Here is a 21,723-nt window from a genome sequence, read left to right as displayed (position 1 = left end):
GAACTAACCGTTATATAATAACCAAACAAGTCGCATTTCACCAAAATATTTTGGTTTATTACAAAAAAATAGTTCAAAAATGCACACGCTCTGAAACTGGTAGGAAATATACAAACTACAGAAAACCACTGCGAAGGGATCCACGGAGATTACCAAGGCACCCACCCAACAAGCCCGTTGGCGCAAAGATGACAGTCCTGAGTGACATTTTGCTCATTCCCACTTATATTGCTATAAAACTCTTTACTTCCAAAGTCAGCACTGTCAACAGAAGTTTTTCAGCAGTCGGTTGATGCAAGTCTGTTGGTGCTCTTGCCGGCAACAAAAAGGCTGCACCATCCGTTTTGTACGTGTCACTTCTTCACGAGCAGTAGTTCTTGGTTTCTGCAGTCGAGACAGAACATACAATATGCAGACAGTCCCCAAAAACCAAACTTACAAATATAGTGACGGGCGAACACTAACAATGAGTACTTCTAGTCACCAAAAATAGCTTCAAGACATGGCAGCAATTTTATTAATTTAAACTGGTGTGAAACTTTGAATTTGACAGTTCACATTAGAGGGCACCCTTTTAAAACAGCCGGGGAATTCTGAAAATTGGAATGTTTTTGCTGTTTTGACTTGATAGCAGCTAAGCTTTTATCCACTCATAAAATCTTTAGGACCTGAAAAGTCTAGCAGATTGTCCTCACAACAAAAAGCTCACAAGCCATCACACGGACTGTCTGCACATCACATACATACACACTCCCAAACCAAAAAAGTCATAAAACAGGAAAGAAAAAAAAATGGCAGAATTAATTTTAAGATACAATTGTGACAATTCCTGACAATATAAATGTGTCATAAGAATGACAAAGTGGACGTGAATTTTACTGTATTGTTACACAAGCAAGGCAAGAAACAGAACGCCCAAAAACACCTGATGTTACAAAATCATGTTCAGGAGTATGTGCCAGATTTTTTTTTAAAAAAATAAAGAAAAATAACGCACAGAAGTAGTATTCGTAGTTACACACTGACACTGTTGCGATTTTAAATTCATAAATGATCAATGAACTGAACAATCAAACGGCAAAAGAAACTGAGGGGGAAAAAAACATCAGACTGAAAGATGTTTCCTGTAAAACATCAGAATCAGAGAAATTATTGGGTATATCAACGGCATTCGCATGTGTGAAAGAGCAGGGCTATTAAGTCGACTAAGATAACCATCCACCAGCCCAGGACCAACACACTGTGCCCACAAGAGACACACGTTAGCCAGATCCACCGGGCACCTCTCAAAACGCAATTCCAAAACTAAACGGTTTAGCCGGGATCACGCCAACAAGCCACGGGTATGGGCGCGACGGAAATTCCTGCAGATTCAACACACCTAGAAAAAGAGCAAAGCATTTTCTGATGAGTAACGAGCTTTTTTTTTTAATCACCTTGCTTGTTTTTGTTTGTTTAAAGATAATGCTTTATGGCCATTTCTCTAGATTTTTCTGAACTCTTTGTATAAAGTGCAAGTTTTAGTGCAACTGTAATGAGAAGCCGATTAGCACCTATCAGATTGAGCACAAAATCACATGTCTGACCATTTTGGCACCGTTGTTGGCTCACCTTGGCGTGCATGCCTTTACATTAGTATGCATAGCGTGCTCGCTCTCCATAGGCCTCCCTGGACCGCGACACGGCATAGGAAGAACTCCTGGACACCGGAGAGAGGCGTGAGCGCTCGTATGCGTAGCCCGAGGTGGCACTGCCGCCGCCAGACACACGCCTTATGGGACTGCGGTCCCGCGCGTAGTAGGACGCGGAGGCCGCAGAGACTGCGGAAGCGCCGCTGGCCAGTGGACGGTCATACGGGTCGAGGCCGGAGGACAGCCTCATCCGTGACAGGACAGCCGAGGAAGGCGGCGGGGGGGGAGGAGGAATGGAGAGACGGCGTTCGTCCGGGTAGCTGGAACTGTAAGGGCGAGCCCTGTATTTTTCGTAGTAGTCGATGGTTGCCGAGTAGCGGTCGCGATCGTAGGCCGCAGACCTGTCTGGGTAAGACATTGCCGATCTACTGCCGTACTGGTCTCTGCCGTCACTACCGTAGTCCCGCGCCGGAGCGTAGCCAGGGTGACGGCTCATGGGGGACGCCCCAGGGTAGCCCGCCACTCGGCCATACATTGGACTTCCCATGTAGTCAGGAGGGACACGAAGCATCCCAGGGCCACCACCGTATCCGCCGGGGCCGCCCCTGCCAAAGCCTGGAGGTCCCGGTGGGTACCCCCGGCCGCCGCGGAAACCGCCTCCGTCGCCATAGCTACCGTTCTGCCCCCGTGGGCAGTCTTTGGACCAGTGGCCCGGTTTCCCGCAGACGTAACACCCAGCGTGGTCTCCCATTCCGGGCACGGTACGCAGCCGACTGGTGGACAGCTGTACGTTCATCAGCTTGCCTTTTGAGAAGGAAAAGAAGACAGGCATTTTCAGGACACGTTTTTCGCTTTTTCTGCACAACCACTCCAATCTCAAGTCAGTTAAAAGGGCGTGGGGATGACAAGTTTACCTTAATGTACTGAAATTGAGAGAAAAGGTTGTCAAGGAGCACTACATAGGCTTGACTGGCAAAGCATTTCAGAACAGTTCGAGAAGTCTCATCAGTTGAGAATAAGACGCCAAAACATCTTCTCCAGTCATTTCATAAAAAGTAGAGTACAATGCTTCAGCACTGGGCCTAGGATGTACATACTACCACGCATTTGTCTTTACTGAATGTCTTACAAGGGTTGATTGCTGAATCAAAAGCATTACTAGAGGCAACAGGACGGCACTTGAGCACTATTGTATTCTCACTGCTACACAACACGCCGTTTCTACAAGACTGACATGAACCGGCTAGCCACCCTGTGCTCATAGTTTGTTCACCTTGGAAAGCCGAGTTGTCCAAGCCTTTGATGGCGGACAGGGCATCCTCCTCTCGCTCCAGATGTACAAACGCGTAGTCCTTGACAATGTCACACTCCAACACAGGGCCATACTCCTCAAACTTGGCACGCAGCTCCTGGTTGGTGCAAGTGGTGCTGATATTACTCACGTACAGCTTTGTTGATCCCCTGGACCTGTTCTTCGGTTTACCCTTGCTAAGCTCCACATTGATGGCCTGACCATTCATCATGTGGTGATGAAGGTTGCGGATGGCCTCTTCTGCATCAGACTGTTCCTCCATGTGAACAAAGCCGAAATTCTTCACAATGTCACACTCAGTGATTTTGCCATATTCGGAGAAGAGAGAGTGTAGCTCCTCCTTTGTGGTACTTTCAGACAGATTGCCCACAAATATCTTCACCATTTTTATTTCCCTTTTCTTTTACTCCTGGGATTCAAGAAAAAGACAATCAATTTAGCAATTTCAATGACTACCATGTGCTGTTAATACTTAAAATACATAACCTATGACCAAGACAGTTACAGAGTTACAATAACCAAGCCAAAGAGTCCCCCACCATGACGAATATTGCCACCAACTTAACATTAATGTATACTCTTGGTTAAGAAATTACATGTCTGAACGGAGTTGTACATTGATATTTTAAAAAAGTATTAGAAAACTCCATGTTTACGCAATATTTAAACGACAAACTAGTTGTTACTTTTGCAGCGTATCGTTTATGTTACATGGTCTGAAGCTAGCGTTAACGATAAGTTAGTTAAGCAACTTTTCGGATCCGGAACAATCTAGTTCCTAATTAGGTCTAAGGTTAAAATCAATAACTTGTTAGCTACCATCGTATACCGTAACATTGCACAAGAAACACGAGCATCACTCAAAAATAAGTAATAGAGGAGTAAGTTAGATAGCATAGTAAACGACAAATTGAAACCACCACATCCAGCCACATCACGCGGAATATTAGCAGCAACTAACTTTAGCATAACATGATCGCTAACATCAAGTAGCATTCATTAAAGTTAAAAGCCAAGTTTGACAAAAGTTCTGCACGGTCAATAAACCAAGTCGATATCTTACACGGTATTAACGATTTATTTGAATCCCACACGCTTGAAATGCCATTTCCAATTGCGGTGTTGTACTACGCAAGTTAGCTCACTTGACTGCTTACATAATGTAGATAGATAGCCATCATAGCCGTAGCTAGAAGCTAATCTATCCATTTCGTAGCTAGTAAACAGCACTAGCTGAGCATGCTAGCTAGCTCGAAAGGTGTTAGCCATCTGACGATGCAAAGTTGAGAGAACATGAGCAGCTGAAGTATTTCAGAGAAATCAACTCATGAAATACAATCCTAAACAGTACAATAAACATTGAGCATTTGTGGACAGTGCCAAAAACGTCCAGATTTGTCCAATTTATAACAATAAATCAGGAGTCTTACCCAAACTACGAATGCGGCCGCCAATTCAAATGAATGAAACATGAAATGGCGTCGTTACCACTTGCCTTGCATTTCCGGCTTAGAGTAGCGTCAATAAATGACAAAGAGCATTTCCGTTCTGATTTTAATATTATTATTACAGTTCAAAACTATTTTCTCACAAATACCCAACAAGAATGGCTCATTTCTGTTGAAGCACGTCGAATAATATCTAGGGATACTATTCTTTTTTCTTTGGCGGTTGGCTTTTACTTTGAATATGACTCTGAGATACATTTCCGGAAAAGCCAGTTATCTAATAATTCTGAGACAAACTTTTTGTCCTATCATTCCAGTGTATTACCAATTAATATTACTTCTATTTCATACCCTTCCCGTTACAAGATACTTTAAACCGAACCAAACTTCATTGGGTCACTGTATTGACTACACTTATTTAAGTGAGTCTGCTACACACAATTTACAAATTCACACGACTGAAAGGACAGGTTAACGTTAATAACATGTTTTCCATGGACTTCTTTAGTTAAGTATGATTAATAAATCTACTGACAATGTTTACAACTAGTGTGTATATAAACAATGTTTTGCGTTAACATTGTGAAAACATCCGTTTGTTCAGCCCCTAAACACTTAAGACTACAATCTATTAATATGACCCTACAAAATGGATGACTGACAAGTATACAAGTTGTCAAAATGGTGGTTTGTCTATTTCACTTTCATTTTGTTATACACGTTCATTACCTGGGATATGCATTCCTCCAGAGGTTCCAGGGCAAATTATAGCAAATAATTCATCAGTGAACAGGTAAAAATGAAACTTAACTCAGATATGTCGTTCTTTTGTCTTTATTAGATGTGCACAAATCCAAATTCAAGACTTGAAGCCACTTGTTAGGAATGCCCCCCTCATACTAATGAAATATCTTGACCAAGGCCAGATAACATGTCTTATTTCAGTCATTCAGCTTAATTTCCAAATTCACCTCTTATCATTTCAGCCTAAACTGAATTCAGTCTGGTTAGCAGGTGTATTCAGTATTACAAGGTTAGACTTAAAGCCTCCCAAGGGATGGGGAGAGGGAAAAAGGAGCAGCACACACAAGGTTTATTGATTATGCATTCTAATGACCTTTATATGGAGGCACATGCAACATTGTGAATTTAGTCTACAAAAAAACAAAAACAGATATCAATTCAGTGCATATAAATTATGGTTTACCCAACTTACCTGTTACCAGCCCATTCCATGAACCTAATCAAACTGATCCCATTTACCTTCAAGTTCAGGAAACCCTGACCTACTGTATAGTTTCCTATAGGAATAATCAAGATGTCTAAATGAGATGGAAGGGCATGTCATGACTAACACCGTAACTAGGGATGGCTGGAGGACAGTTTTGCGAGCCAAGATGAAGGCTACAAGGGACGCTCTGATTTACGTCGCATCAAACTGGCCTAAAACAGGCGACAAGGAGTGATCGAATAGTTAAGGGTGAGCATTTTGTTCGCTTCAGAGACACGTTTGTGCAACCAGGGTGAGACTACTTGATTACCTTCCATTTATACATGGAGGGCAATATCATAGGTTATTAGCATAGCATTAAGCAATAATGGGTCTCAACAAATTCCAAACGACGCTGCATTTCAATTCATTTTATTTAAAAAGACCTTAGCCAAACTTATATAAAGGGAAGTACGTACATTTTACTGCTTTTAGATTAATTAGGAGCTATCGAGTCACACTTACACACTCAAATCATTGTGTACTGTTTTACAGTTTTAAACAAAAAAGGCCTATTTAGCATTTTCCTTCACCAGATTATAAGCAATAGGCAATAAACAAAACGAATGTTGTGAAAACAAAAGTAATTTATTTTAAACGAATATACAACCACGGATGTATCAAATTAAAACCATATAGCCCATTACATTAAAAAGAATGTCAATTTTCCTTAAATTAAACTGAAAACGTTCCGTTTCAGCTCACACAGTTAAGATACTGATTCTCAATGATGAAGAATGAAAACTCTCGTCTTAAACGACATCCAGTTTACATTTTATGCTATAAGGATTCAACCTGTCTTGCGGCATCTCAAATTCAAACAGATATAGGTATTCTATTATGGACAAGCAGGCAGAACAAAAAATGCAAACTTTACAAGTTTTAGCCAGTAAACGGGGAAACGTGACGAGACTAAAAGCGTGTTTTAAGGACGGGAGGTCCGCATTACAAACTCTTCCACTATGAGTCGTCGCCGAACGGAACGCACGTCGCCAGACGTAGGGATGCGTTATGCGCCGTGTGCATCAGGAGACGACGACGACCTTGTCGAATAATTTAAACCTGGAAAGAGAGCAAACCACATGAGTCAAGCGGCTACTACACACAAAATTGTTAATACAATTTAACTAACACAACTATTAGTTTCTGTTTCACATTTCCTTCTTGGTTCAAGTTAAGTTTGAAACGTTTACCTTCTTGAGGTAATGAACAATTTTTTCCAACCACAGAATACTAGAACACATTCTTTACGTCGGCAAAACTTAAAATTAATGTCCCACTTTGACATTTCTTTGCTACTGCAGTAGGGCACTCACTGTTAGGCCACTACCATTTCCTGGGAGTATTATGTAAACCCAATCTTTATGGCACGGAGGGAGAATGCCTTCCAGCACACTTATCGCTTATCGCATCGGACACCTATCCTCACCTTGAGCACACGTGTGGCGCTGGCTGTAATCTTTAGTATGAGTAGCGCGCCGGAGGTGGGGGCGGCACCCTGTCTGCGTAGGGGTCCCGGGCTCGGGGCATTCCGTACGCGCTCCGGGACATGGACAGCGGTGAGAGGCGGGAGCGCTCATACGAATAGCCGTTGCCTGTCGGGGCCGCTGCAGTGGGTGGTGCCCGTCGGATGGGGCTGCGGTCTCGGGCAGCGTAGTAAGCGGACGGCGGAGGAGGAAGGGGGCGACGCTCGTAGGGGTCGAGTGTACTGGCGCCCAGGCGTTCTCTCATCAGGGCAGACGAGGGGGGTGGTGGGGGAGGGGGCACAGAGCTGACACGCCGGTCATCGTAGGACGTGATGCCATACGGCCGGGCACGGTACTTTTCGTAGTAGTCGACTACCCCATAGCCATCGCGATCATACGAGGATGTGCGATCGGGGTACGGGGCGCGTCTGGGGGGAGGGGGAGGAGGAGGAGGGGGGGCAGGGGGGTAGCCGTGAGAGACAGGGGGGCCAAACCGGCCCCTGGGATAACCAGGCGGGCCGGGTTCTGGGCGGTCACCAGGGAAACGAGGACCCCAATAGCCTGCTCTTTCAGGGGGGCCATGTTGGTACTCCTCATCACCACCCCTAGGGCGGCTCTTTGAGATCTGAACATGAATCCTTTTGCCTAAATAAACAAGAAATTTAAAATTAACAGAAATTTTAAAAAAAAACGATTATTCCTCAATTCAACCAAAATCTTAACAGAAGTACTGAATATTTTAAATTAGGGTTTTTCACACTGCTAATTTACCTTGGAACTCAGCGTTTGCCAAGCCCTTCATTGCGTCCATAGCCTCCTCTGAATTGGGCATATGAACAAAAGCGAAGTTTTTGACGACCGAACACTCGGATACTGTGCCGTATTCTTCAAACAGTGCTCGCAATGCATCTGCAGAGCCCTTCTCAACATTAGCCACATGCAATTTAATTGGGCCCTGGTTCTTCCCATGGCTAGCCTCTACATTTATAGGTACACCGTGCAACTTATATAAATGCAAGTTGCGTATGGCTTTGGTTGCACTCTTGCGATCCTCCATGTGAACAAACGCGAAGTTCTTGATGATCGCACACTCAGTCACTGTACCATACTGAGCAAAGAGGGCCTGGATCTCATCCGTTTCCGCCTGAGGCGGAAGGTTCCCAACGAAAATCTTCACCATCTTTGGTGCCAATTTACCTGGAAAGACAAAAGAGGCAACCATTAGAGAATGATCAAATAACTGGCAGTGATCCAAGGTAAGCTCACAAGAAGTGCTGGCTGAACTCATTTCTCCATAAAGAACACCATACACGTTGGATGTACTTCATATGTTTTAATTTCACATACAAAAAACATATATTAGGGGGCAAAAACCACCAGATCTAACCCAGCAAAAGTACATTTTATTTGGTCCGTGGATGAGTACACATACCCATGCATCTTCCATACAGTAACACTTAAATATTTTCCATCAACTTAAAACCAAACATTGTTTAATTTTCCTCAACAGACATAAATTATTCAAACAACATTCAGTCCCCATCTAATATTACAGGCAGTTTGACAGCAGGACCTCTGCTCGATTAACGTTTGTCGATATCGGGTGAATGGTTCCAACTCCTACCAGTATCGTCAAAACCGAAAGCGGAAGCATGAATGACCCGGAAACTTGTTCTAGAAAATATCGAGACCAAATGCAAATACTGCTTAATTTCGAACAGTCGTGTCTAGGACGACGATCGTTCCGTCTGAAATCCACCAACTCAACATGGTCGTGTTGGGTCACCATAGGAAAGCGTTAAGTTTTGCCTCGCACAACTGCCGTCAGCAGTCCTTCGGAGAAACTGCTAGGTAATGCACATGAGCCAACCAGCTAACAAGACGACGACATGTATACAGGCCTCTCGAGTAACGCTACTGGGGCCCAAAAGCAAACGAATCCCAGTATTTAAAATGCACAATATCGATGTGCCCTTTCAAACCTCATCGAAGCATTACCACAAATAACATTACACTTGAGCTAAACAATAACGAAATTCAAAGGCAAGCACCAGAAACCCATGACTACCTCGTGCAAGTGTCCATGTTGTTAGCCTGCTAACCATTCTGGTAAAGTTAGTTAGCATGCTAAATTAGCTACCATACACAAAAAAATACTTCCTCAGTCTAAAAGTAAAATAAAATGTAATGTGAATCGAGGTTCACTGGACAACAAAAACACCACCAAGTAATTTAGACGTAGAAATAAATTGTTGCTCGACTTGATTTGATTTTTATCACCACATATCAGTAAAAGATTAACACAAATCCCCTCAAAGAATGAATGGAACATGCAAGTAACCGCGCGAACCTAGCTAGTGTTAGCTAACGTTAACTGACTAACGTTAGCTAGTTAGCCATATTTTGAGGAACTACGAAAGCTAACTGGCTAGCTACCTTGTTGGATTACTCGTTCTACATTTCATGTTACCTTTGTTCTGGAAAATGAGTACAGTTGGTCAATAATATTGCTTTGCAGAGAAACTTCACTTTATTTTGAACGATAAGTATATGAACACAGAAGTGACTAACCTTTCCGTAGAAGTGCGTCTCGGTCAAGATGGCCTCGGTCTACAATCTCTAATGTGATTCCGTCAACCTTTCACCAGTCGTAAAATCGTTCAGAGTCCGCCCATTTTCACAAAGGAACCAATCTGACACTGATATGTCAGAAATCTTGACCAATGAACGGGGAACTGTGCGCGTTGCAAAATATGATTGGGCCAACCCAGAGAATGTCGGGCTCTGGCCAACCCTTTCTGCCCCGATATCCGCTGTATTTGCAATTCATAAGGGGAAACATCTGATTTTGTTGTAATAATGCTGTTTTGGTTACTTTTCATGGTAGGTATTCTGTATTTTAGAAAACAGACTTTATTCTGAGGTTTAATATATTGGTATCGAATTATGGTTTGATAAACTGAAGTCATACGAAAAAACACTACACTTCACAACACTACCTCCACACTTTCCAAAAAGTAATAATGCATACGTAAAACAAATTTCAGTGATATATTCCCTCCGTATTGCATGCCTTTTTGTGTTGAATAAGTGAAAGCGAAAACAGAGTAATCTGTGGTCTGGTGTTGTTGCGAAACGCTGGAGTTTCGGAGAAATGTAAAACCTGGTGTGGGTGTGACCGCCTTTCCTGTTGTTGGTAGGCTCATCTCATTTGGTCTTTCTATTCTTCTTCAAACACCGTCTCCGAAGAAGCGAATCGAGCATCCTTTCATGAAGTAGAAACAACATTGGTATGTAGTCGATCATGTGTTACATGTGACTTCGATGTGACTTTAATGACACATGTTCATGATGTAGAAGCCTAAGTGCTAAAAATGTTGTTAACCTCTCATCTCAACGAGTATGCACACGATTTACCATTAGCTTCCTAGGCGTTCATTTCAATGTGGAATGACAAAAAATGACACGAAAAGAAAAGCCTAATTTTTGTGTAGACTGATGAGGTAAAATAAGAAACATTTGAAGCGATTGGCGTAACAATTTAGCAAATTAATAAATCTAATCAAACGTACTTGAAAAGTTGCAGCACAAAACTAGACCAATAACGTAACATTCCAAACTCAGTGGGCCTGGTTCTTGTTGGGCTACTAAAACTACAAAGGTCAGATAGCCTGCCCTTGGAAATGTGTTGTTTTCATCCAGTGCGGCATGGCCAAAGCTTATAAGAAGTCTATGGAGCCAGATTTTTTTTTTTACCTGCAAATAGGCTAAAAGTTCCATTTCCAGATCCCACATTGTGTTTTTTTTTGTTGTTGGTTGTGACTGTGGATAATGCATTAAAGCAAAAATATTTGGAGAATCTCTGTACTGGTCCTTTATGTTTACTTATTTAGTAGGTATCTTTATTCACAGTAATTTGCAGATGATTAGTGCAGCGTAGTAGAGAATACCGTGGACTACATTTAGTACAGTGTAGTATAAGTAGTGCTGAATACTAGGGTTGCCAACTTTCTGATATGAAAATAAGGAACGGGGGGGGGGGGGGTTAGTTAAATTAGTTAAATTAATTATGAAAATTAGTGAAGACTGTCTAAGGTGACACTTCATTTTGTGCATACTGTCACATAGTCTGTGCATGTAGTCACATAGCTCTTACAGGTAGTTTCATGTCCCATCCTGTAATGGGTTTTCAGCTTTGGGTTTGTATACATTTTTTTACCTTCAGTAAATGTCATGCTGAGGTGAGTTTAACAGGTGTCACCTTTACATTATGCAAAGCTGCTAGACTGTAGTTGCTCCGGAGCTACTGTATTGATGTTGTCTATGTGAAGAGATCAAACTCCCAATAGGAAAACAATTGTTGAATGCTAGTGTAGATTTTGGCTGTGTAATATGCTCTAATCAATTAATGTAGTATATTTTAAGTCTTATCAATTGCCCCTGGACCCCCTTGCATTTTGGGGGACCCAGAATTATTTCTGTCATAGGGCCCACATTTTCTAGCAGCGCCCCTGTGTGTGTGTGTGTGTGTGTGTGTGTATTGGATAATATAGGCTATGGTAGATGTACACATTTTCCTAATTTAGCCTAATATCCATCCCTGGTAAGTGGTCTATTCGTGTGGGCCTATGCCAGTGTGTTTTTTGAGTAAAAAGGATAACCTTCAAACAATCTGTTCATAACATAATACTGTGTTTGTGTCTTCTCTTAGGTTGGCAGCGAAGAGGGCGAAGCAGCCTAACCAAACATGGCAGTATCTCAGACGGCGGACACCGAAGAGCTGTTGACCTGTCTACGAATCCAGCTGTACCATTCTGACCCTCAGAACATCTTTAACTCTCTGCCCATGAATAATAGGTTCAAGCAGGAGGCGGAGGACCCAGTGAGGTTGGGTCGGGCGGCCGAAGCATGCCCGTTTGTCCTGAATGACACCAAGGTCTCTCGTAAGCAGCTGGCTCTGATGGCTTTCCGTGCCCCTGGTAGTACCGAAATGCATTTTAACTTGCAGAACCTTAGTCGCAAAGGTCGCTTGCAGGTCAACGGCATCGAACTGGGACACCTGGAGGGAGCCGAGTTGCCCGACAAGGCTCTGATTCGCTTTGGGCTTTATGAAATGTTGGTTTTGCGGGAGCCTGGAGATTGCGAGACCCACTTTGAGGTGCTGTTTGAGTGTCGAAGTGTGCCACCATCGCAGGAAATGGGTGTAGGGGTGGCCCGCACCGTGGCTGTGATGGAGTCTGGAGATGTTACCCTTTCTTGGAGAGAGCCCAGTAATGTACCATCAGAATCAGATGAATTTTTAATGTGAACTCTACTCTTTAGAGTAGAATCTTTAGAATTGTTAATGTGAACACTACTCTTTAGTTCGCACAGCATACCTGTGCCTTTGCCTGTGCCTTGAGTTCAAGAGTTGTCAGTGAAAGACATCTACTATGTATAACTCATGTTTATCTGTGTTGAAATACTTTTTTAAATATGAAATTGTTTGACCCATAAAATGAGTTTCCTGAGCTCAAGTCACTCCAAGGCTACATAGATGTGTAATAGCGGTCTTATACAAAGACTATTATGCACTGACAAATTAATAAAAAAAACAAGTTACATTTTCTTTTTAAAACCCTGTGAATGTGATGCATGTCTTATTAGTTTGATACAAAGAAAAACTGTTTAGGCCATTTTTCTTTAGATATTAGGCATTAGCTCGTACAAATAACTGTTTTATCGTTTTGTGCCTTAACTTGAATGAATAAAATAAGAACAAACAGTTGTTGTGTGTGTGTGTGAAACATTCTACCATGCGTCCTTAGAAAGATTCATGTTTCCAAAGTTTCACATTTCTTGCTCAGCTGGTTTTATGCCATACATATCAACAAGACCAATGCAAAAAATGCACAGTGCAAACTTCATGCGTGCAATCATCGTTGGGGTCAGATAAAGATTCCGCAAGTATGTGTTTCACATACTTTAAAAAGCAGTTACTACCTCAGGACTTTTAGACATGACACAATATGTGCATTGGTTGTTAAACTGCTACAATTCCATTGTGTCTCCTGCTACAAAACATGATATTGACTTGAGAATACAGCTTGTCTGCTTGTCTTGTCTTCAGCTGACTTTTTTCTTCTTACTTACTTCTGACTTTTCTTCTTCTTACTTACTTCCTGGTCATAATCTCAGGCACCTTTGCCCTCTCTGACCATTGCCCCCCAACACCCCCCCCCCCCACACACACACACACACACACACACACACACACACAGACACAATGCTTCTCCTACGACTCACATGTGGGAATTTCCCAGACAGGCTCTCCCTTTGGATCAGCTAGTATTCCAGGAATCATAATTGTTAAAGCAATGGAAGGGTTCTAAAGTTAGACATGGTGCTTGTAAAGGATATATAACTGATACCAATAAGCAAGTCACATTCCTACACTATTCTTTGTTAGATAACAAAACATCACGCCAAAAGTTCAGTTTAGATAGTGGAAGAGTTTTTTTTTTTTTTTAATTAAGCAACACAATGTAGGAAAATTTTGTCAATTTTCAATTTTTTAAGGTAATAACTGCATTGTGTTGCTTCAAATGTCAAGAGATTGGACGCATGAACGGCTTGTGGACATGTATAAGCAGTTCACAGTCAAAGGCACAGTTCCCTGCTGACACAGGTTTCCTCTCTGGTCATGCCTTTACCTCTTCTCTTGTTTTTTTTTAATATGTAAACAGCTGCACCATTTCCCTCCCAAAGGAGACACTTCATCAAATTTGACGATGACACAGCACATGCCGACAATCTCCCAGGGTTGGGGGAGGCAGGTGGCCCTGGTTTAAAGGAGCTGATTAATGTGTGGAAAGCCCCCATTCACTCCCAAACATTCCTGTGCAATCATACAAGTCCCCTCGTTTTAGTGGAAACATTTTCTGACCACAATCAAAGGGCAGTCTGGTGAATTACTGAAGTCACTAACTGAATATCATGAAGAAGAAGTTACTGAATCACTCACTCAAACTTATTTTCAAAAGAGAGTTAAGGCTTTATATTTTTATTGAATATTTGTGTCCTCCTACAATGTGAAGACGTGTATGTGTGTGTTAACGCTTTAGCCTTATGTAACAGAGTACCATTCCATTTGAACTACAACACAAAAACAGCATGGGCTTGACAAATTAGCTACATGCAGATTATGCTTCTGTGTATGATATTTAATCAGTGTCACTTTAGTAATATTGTTTCCTGATCATATTTCTTTTTGTATTATTATTGACCAATCTAGTAGTCAAACAATTACCAAATGACAAAATTATCTACCTTATTTGTTTTTAGGACCGATAACCAACCTGACATGAACTTTTAAGATCATTGATATCCTTCAGAAGCTCAATACAGCAGTGAAAGGAAACTAAATGCATAAATCACCTGCACAAAATTATCATGTCAGTTTGGGTATGGCGGTGGGTACATTGGCATATGCAGGGGCATCACCATCGGAGGTTGAGAGGCCTGTGGTGCAGTGGCGCAGACGGTTATCTGAGCATTGTTGGGCAGCGGCTGGCGTCTCTTCCTGACCTCCCGTGCCATCTGACACCAGACGCACCACATGCAGCAGGTGACCATGCAACAGTCGTCACACACAGAACCCTGGGAGGGGAAGGGGGAGGTGTAGCAACAAAGGGATTCCAGGGGAAGAGGGAAGGGATTCCAAGCACATTAAATTCATAGAACATAATAGCCATCATTATTATTATTGGGAGGGCCCATATTATATTCCTTGTAGGGCCCCTGGGTATGGTGCAAGGTTTTAATAAGCATTTATATAGCGCTTTTCCACTCCTCCAAGCAATTGCCTTTTTCATGCAAATTCCCTGCCTCACATTCACCCATTCACACTCTTTGTGTTAGTCTCAGTTTCGATGGCAGAGGCTGCCATGCAAGGCGTCAATCTGCACATTAGGAGCACTTAAGGGTTGAGTGTCTTGCTAAAGGCTTGACAGGGTCAGGGTTCAACAGTCTTCCGGTCGCTGGACGACACTGCTACCCCAAAGAAAACTGAACACATCAGTAGGAGTTGAACACCATGGCAACACCTTGTAAACCCCAGCAACAGGACAGGTGGCAGTGTGCTGGTAAAATTTAAATTTGCTGTAAAAGCTTTTCTTGAGAATTAGAAAAGGATGTTTATCCATCCTTCAAATACCATTTAAATGAATGTGAAGATGATCCCAAGTTGCCATAAAAGCATACCTTAAAAAAGTGGGACATTATCATTGTGTTAAAGGGAACATCTAAAAATCAGGGCTGTAGAGGAGGCTAGTATAGTATATATACTTTTATACTTAAAAGTACTTTATAGGCTAAACGCAAGTAAACAGTTTGTCCACCTCTGAAATTCCAGAAATAGAGTTTATCCACCTCTGAAAAGAGTTTATTCAATTGCAACTTTTAACATTCAAAAATACTGTATTATCCACATTCATGTTATCCACATTCATAATATGTACTCATCAACACTCTAGGAACCATTTAATACCACTAGTATTGTTATAAACATTGGATAACCTCCACCATCATCAAACATGTTCTGAATCACTTTTTTAAAAATCCGATACCGCATACTGCAGTCCACTTTACCGTGATCACAGAATTCATAGTTTACCCACCTCTTATTTTACCACTACACCCCTGTCTAAATGTAGGGCTACACAAAACTTTAAAACACTGATAAGAAAGACTCATGTTTAATAAATGCCATGTCACACCCAATTTGGTGATCAGCCAGCTTCTGTTTTTAGTGAACGGCATTTGGCAATGGAAGATGTAACAAAATGTGAAGACCCATGACCGCTTATTCTTTTCTCTATAAACTCTTGTTGAACAAGTGCAATACTATTCTTTTTAGGTCAGGTTTACCATCAGGTTTACCATCAGTTTAGAAAAATAGGCCAATTCAAATTCCTTTTCATTAAAGTTCCCTTGAATCACCCTTTGCCAGAGAGGGTCCCAAAACAGAAAAATAATGTTAAACCATTACTTCTGGGTAGATTGCTACAGTAAAAATTATTAAAAAGTTGATTGTGCAAAAGTGGAAAAGAATGGCTGGCTCGGCGCGCGCACGCGCGCGCGCGCGCGCGCGCGCGCGCACGCGCGCGCGCACGCGCACGCGCACACGCGCACGCGCACACGCACACGCACACGCACACGCACACGCACACGCACACGCACACGCACACGCACACGCACACGCACACGCACACGCACACGCACTCGCACTCGCACACGCACACGCACACGCACACGCACACGCACACGCACACGCACACGCACACGCACACGCACACGCACACGCACACGCACACGCACACGCACACGCACACGCACACACACACACACACACACACACACACACACACACACACACACACACACACACACACACACACACACACACACACACACACACACACACACACACACACACACACACACACACACACACACACACACACACACACACACACACACACACACACACACACACACACACACACACACACACACACACACACACACACACACACACACACACACACACACACACACACACACACACACACACACACACAGAGAGAGAGAGAGAGAGAGAGAGAGAAAGCGAGAGAGAGAGAGAGGGGGGGGGGGGGGTGTCCATTTTCCTCAGGGCCGTCTCAAGCCTGATAATTCCATCTGGCGCTCAGGCCACAGGTTAAGCGGCGGAGCACACCATGCCAATTGTCAAGAATGGCAAAGATATCGAATATATAAAAACAAGATACATTATATTTGCTTGTTGGGTTGTTTCCCCTTCTGACATGATTTTAACATTCTAGACTATACCATCACAATTACTCTGACCACAAATATAACTACTTCAATAAAATCATTACCTGAATACGGTTCCTCTCCCTCACTGAGACCCTTAAGGCCAGGGCGATTGGGGGGACTGGTGCTGCGAGGAGCATATCCACCAGGGGGAGACAAAGACCCTCTCCCATTTCTTGGGAAGTACGACACATGAGACACGGAAGGCACCAGAAGCCAAAGCAACCTGCAAACAACACACACACACACACACTATATATACTTATACTATATATACACACACACACGGGAGTGGGTGTAACTGTGAAGCCAGACATTACAGCATGTACCAAAGACCTTCACTCTAATTAAATTGAATTACATTATTTAAGTTAAATTATTATTTAAGTTAAAATATAGATTTAATTTTATAACTTCTTTAAAGAAGTTGTTTCAGTGCTGAAATTCTTCCTTTGTCCAAATATTTAAATAACTCTGAAATGGCGGCATACGCACAGATGCCCATGTCCTCACAACAGTCGAAGAGCCCACTGACCCAGGGTTCCGTCTTAAGGTTCTCTGGGGAGCGGAACATGCCTGGCTGCAGTGTGACTGCTGGGTACACCGCCATGACAACGCTCACAAGAACACAGAGCTATGTAGGGATGAGGTCTGGAGGGATGGGGGACTGAGAAACACAAACAGAATCACCTTTAATTACATTCAGTAGACACTGCTGTTCAAACAGCTGAAACACAAATGACTGCTCTGAAGTCAGAATTAGAGAACCACTCTTCAGCTTTCCACCATTCCACAGAGGAAAATGTTTTTTTTTTTTTGCACTGTGTACTTTCGATCTTGAACGGCAAAACTATTGCTGCTCCAACATTATTATTGGAGAAAATGGAGCCTGCGAGCTAATTTAAAACACCTTCAATATCACTTGGCTATTCAGTAGCCCTACCCTATTACCATTAGTCAACATGTCAGACACATTCAGCCTTAAAGGCCATTTTTAACATCCAAGAAGCATATAGCATATACTTTTATCCAAAGTGACTTACAGAATGAGGAACTTTCAACTAACTAATTTGTTTTGGGAATCAATCACTCAACTTTGAACCTCCCACTGCAGTGCAAACATGAGAGAACGTAGAATGTGTCTAAATCAGAATAGCCCACACATTTCACTAAAGCCTTAGGACTTCCAGCAAAAGGCCCAAAGCACTGCATACATCTAAACTGTTTTTTTTTTTTATCACATCAATATACTCCAAACTAGTCTGATTAGCATATAGTTCACAGTGTAACACTAGCTGGGTGCTACTGGTCCCCAAACAGCAAACCGCCTCCTTTTTTTATTCATTTTGCAGGCACTTTTTTTTATCCAAAGTGACTTACATGTCAACTATATTACAAGGGCCATTGTCCCCGCAGAGAAACTAACAGCACCTTTCCTTATTCATTTGGAGGAGGAACAGCGTATACACACACACAGAAGTTAAAACTAAGAGGGGAACAAACAAGAATTTAGTCTGTTGATTAGCATACAATGGGCAGAATGTCTGAGCAAACAATTAAAAGAAAATTTTTTTTTACAGACAGTTACAGAATCAACAAAAATCAGAATCTCAACAGGTGACTTACTGTGGGATGCAGCCAGGTGATGCCACGGTCAGGGCGCTGTGCAAGTGAGTCAATACTAACAGGTACAGGTGGATACAGATACAGACACGCACCTGAGGGAGGGAGGGAGTTGACGAGGCCCTCTTGCCTACATCAGATTCCCATTGCCCTCAATTCACCATTTACTGGTGTGTATGTATTTCTATATATTTATATTCCTAACAACCCACAGCTACTGTAGTGAGCAAGGTGAAGGAGTCGGAGTAGAGGACTTTTTTTGTGGAAATTAAATTATTATTTTTGTTATCAAGGCATATCGCCTCATCCCAGTATATGATAAGATGCTGTATGTTCATCTTAACCAGCATGTGACCGACGGGTCATATACAGTCACGTTACAAAGTTAGCACAACCATGCTAAAATTGACTAAAAAGAGGAATAAAAATCTTTTGAAAATGGTTCTTAATGCCTTAAAATTAGGACAAATCTACCCTGTAAGGACACCAATTTTCTTTGTGAATTAAAAATGTATCGTAAATAAATGTTCTTCCCTCCATAAGTAGGGCATAAGTAAGCACATCCCCATGTTAAATTCCCATAGAGATTGGCATGGGGTACTTTCCATAAGATCATCTCTCAATGCAAATCAAACCAGTGTAGCAGGGCGAGATTTTCGAAGAGGGAAAGCGGCACTAACAGCCAATCACTGTAGCCAGACTACGCCACCCTGGGCCTAGCACCCAGAGAATGAGTTAAGAGGACACACGATTGCACACAGGTTCGTATACACGAGGCAGAGACGTGAATTCCAGGGAAAACATGACCAAGTTTATTGAACTGGAGCCAGGGAAAAGGGGGGAGAGCTGCAAAAAGACAAGACTTATCCGAGTTAGGAAAGTACAAAAATATTTATTATGTTGTCTTGTTGCTCTTTTATTTTAAAATTGGTCACTACTAACAGATTCCATAGGGGAGGCACGAAGGAGCAGGATGAGCAAGGCAGGGGCTTACCTGGGGGAGGCAGACTACTGATAATGTGCCCTAGAGCCCACACATGCACAGCAAGAAAGCTCAAATAGTAACACTGCAGACCACAGCAAACATTCTGATAGTTCACACCAAAATGTGCATCTTTACTGCACCCCCACTAAGTGACTGACTAGCCTCCCGCCAGCGAGAACCCTGCCTGCCAAATTAACAAACAATTGAAAGTTGTTGCTCCCAGACTCTATGGATAGACAGACACTTGATAACTAAGAAAAGTAAAGTAAAACAAAAGGGTACAAGTACAATGCAGGCAGTTGCCAAGTGCAAGCAAAGCTAAACAGAAACCAAACAAAACTAACACAAGACAACACAGCAGCACGGCAACGCGGATGGAATAGCCGTGCTACCTGGAAGACAAACAAAATACATCAAACCTGATACCATTTCCCCAAACATCCATTTATTTTAGAGGTATACATACCCATATTCTTCTCTATGCCAATTTTCCCCACTGACAGCAGATGATAGCATATCCATCCCTCTACAGGGCTACAGAGAAATGGAGTTTAGCTAAACCAAGCACATTTTAGTCTACAGCATTAGGGCAGCAACATACCTGATGGTCGGTAGACCCCAGTGCTCAGCCGAGAGACAAACAGTGGAACCTACCGAGCTTCTTGCTGTAGAGCTCCTAAAGTAGCACATGGTGGGCCTAATTGAATGATTGGCCCCACCCACTCATTAGCAGAGGGGCCAGGAGAGACCAGGAGGAAAGAGCAAGCAAGCAGACAAGGTCTGCCTGCTACAATCTACCCCCCAATTACTGATTGTCGCCCCGACGATATGCCACTAAAATGTAGAAGGGGAAATAGGTACCAGGTTAAATTAAATAAACTGAAAACCTCCTTTACAGGCCAGAAGCACAGTTAAAACATAAGCTCTTGGCAGCCTGGTCAGTAGGCCTATAGGCTGCTCAAGCACATGAGGGGAAGATCCGGTCAGTGGACCAGAACAGTTACAGTGGGGACCTAGCGGCCAGCGCTGCTACCCAAAACACACATCGGCGTGCAGCCTGGTCAGTAGGCCAGATCTGCTACCAAGCACATGGACACCCAGCGAACGAACACTGCTATCCAACACATACTCACAGGCGTGCAGCCTGGTCAGTAGGCCAGTTCTGCTACCAAGCACATGGACACCCAGCGAATGAACGCTGCTATCCAACACTCACGGGCGTGCAGCCTGGTCAGTAGGCCAGTTCTGCTACCAAGCACATGGACACCCAGCGAATGAACGCTGCTATCCAACACACAGTAGGGCATGCAGCCTGGTCAGTAGGCCAGTTCTGCTACCAAACAAAGAAATCAGGGGGCTTCCTCGGAAACCTAGGATACAGTAGTGATAGAGAGAAAGAAAACCTTAGTACAACCCAGCAACCCCACCCATTCATTGCTCCTGCTCAACCCACCCCTACATCAAAACAGTTGCGATTACAGGGGACACACATAAAAGTCTTTTGATAGATCGCCTCCGATCCACTTGCGGGGGCGCCGCCCACAAGGCAGGTGCAGAGGAGACACCGAAGACTTCCACAGGGGTAGAGGTGGTAACAGGAGTCGTCAGAAGAGGCTGGCTTGCAAAGGGCTTTGGGTCCATGGTCTTCTGGTCGGCTGCGGTCTTGTCTTAAACAATAAAAAAACACAAACACAGAAAGAAAGGTTTCCCAGGCCAACTGTGACAAACAGTCATGGAATTCACGTCTTTTGTTGTGTATCCTGCCGACTATGCCAGAATGTAGCAGGGCAAGGTTTTCGAAGAGGGAAAGCGGCACTAACAGCCAATCACTGTAGCCAGACTACGCCACCCTGGGCCTAGCACCCAGAGAATGAGTTAAGAGAACACACAATTGCACACAGGTTCGTATACACGAGGCAGAGACGTGAATACCAGGGAAAACATGACCAAGTTTATTGAACTGAAGCCAGGGAAAAGGGGGGATAGCTGCAAAAAGACAAGACTAATCAGAGTTAGGAAAGTACAAAAATATTTATTATGTTGTCTTGTTGCTCTTTTATTTTAAAATTGATCACAACTATATTCCATAGGGGAGGCACGATGGAGCAGAATGAGCAAGGCAGGGGCTTACCT

The 21,723-nt window shown here is 43.0% G+C and overlaps 4 protein-coding genes across 6 annotated transcripts; 1 reads left to right on the top strand and 3 right to left on the bottom strand.

Annotated features, from left to right (window-relative positions):
* Positions 1-35: 35 nt before the first annotated feature.
* Positions 36-4,468, bottom strand: LOC143127255 (RNA-binding protein 4.1-like). Of its 2 annotated transcripts, none has more exons than XM_076288618.1 (4): positions 4,374-4,468; positions 2,905-3,352; positions 1,612-2,435; positions 36-1,381 (listed from the first exon to the last, which is right to left on the bottom strand). In XM_076288618.1, exons 2-3 carry the CDS (start codon positions 3,326-3,328, stop codon positions 1,633-1,635), a joined length of 1,227 nt encoding a protein of 408 aa, XP_076144733.1. In that variant the 5' UTR covers positions 3,329-3,352; positions 4,374-4,468; the 3' UTR covers positions 36-1,381; positions 1,612-1,632. The 2 variants fall into 2 exon arrangements, with proteins under 2 accessions (XP_076144733.1, XP_076144734.1); XM_076288619.1 differs by lacking the exon at positions 4,374-4,468 and adding an exon at positions 4,007-4,087.
* A 1,549-nt stretch (positions 4,469-6,017) lies between these two features.
* Positions 6,018-9,754, bottom strand: rbm4.3 (RNA binding motif protein 4.3). Of its 2 annotated transcripts, XM_076288609.1 has the most exons (4): positions 9,699-9,754; positions 7,899-8,324; positions 7,091-7,772; positions 6,018-6,723 (listed from the first exon to the last, which is right to left on the bottom strand). In XM_076288609.1, exons 2-3 carry the CDS (start codon positions 8,305-8,307, stop codon positions 7,123-7,125), a joined length of 1,059 nt encoding a protein of 352 aa, XP_076144724.1. In that variant the 5' UTR covers positions 8,308-8,324; positions 9,699-9,754; the 3' UTR covers positions 6,018-6,723; positions 7,091-7,122. The 2 variants fall into 2 exon arrangements, with proteins under 2 accessions (XP_076144724.1, XP_076144723.1); XM_076288608.1 differs by having other exon boundaries at positions 6,018-7,772.
* A 237-nt stretch (positions 9,755-9,991) lies between these two features.
* Positions 9,992-12,894, top strand: tifa (TRAF interacting protein with forkhead associated domain). The gene is made up of 3 exons (XM_076288607.1): positions 9,992-10,010; positions 10,328-10,417; positions 11,839-12,894. Exon 3 carries the CDS (start codon positions 11,875-11,877, stop codon positions 12,433-12,435), a length of 561 nt encoding a protein of 186 aa, XP_076144722.1. The 5' UTR covers positions 9,992-10,010; positions 10,328-10,417; positions 11,839-11,874; the 3' UTR covers positions 12,436-12,894.
* A 1,667-nt stretch (positions 12,895-14,561) lies between these two features.
* LOC143127882 (cornifelin homolog) lies at positions 14,562-17,592 on the bottom strand. Its single transcript, XM_076289594.1, has 3 exons — positions 17,478-17,592; positions 17,048-17,208; positions 14,562-14,765 (listed from the first exon to the last, which is right to left on the bottom strand). Exons 1-3 carry the CDS (start codon positions 17,590-17,592, stop codon positions 14,562-14,564), a joined length of 480 nt encoding a protein of 159 aa, XP_076145709.1.
* Between the last annotated feature and the right edge of the window lie 4,131 nt (positions 17,593-21,723).

This window comes from Alosa pseudoharengus, unplaced genomic scaffold, assembly GCF_046254945.1.
Source record: "Alosa pseudoharengus isolate Yale_2024_CS ecotype anadromous, Long Island Sound unplaced genomic scaffold, YU_APseudo_1.1 YU_APseudo_1.1_scf_17, whole genome shotgun sequence".
Taxonomy (NCBI): Eukaryota; Metazoa; Chordata; class Actinopteri; order Clupeiformes; family Clupeidae; genus Alosa; species Alosa pseudoharengus.
This window is presented reverse-complemented; position numbering and strand designations above follow the sequence as displayed.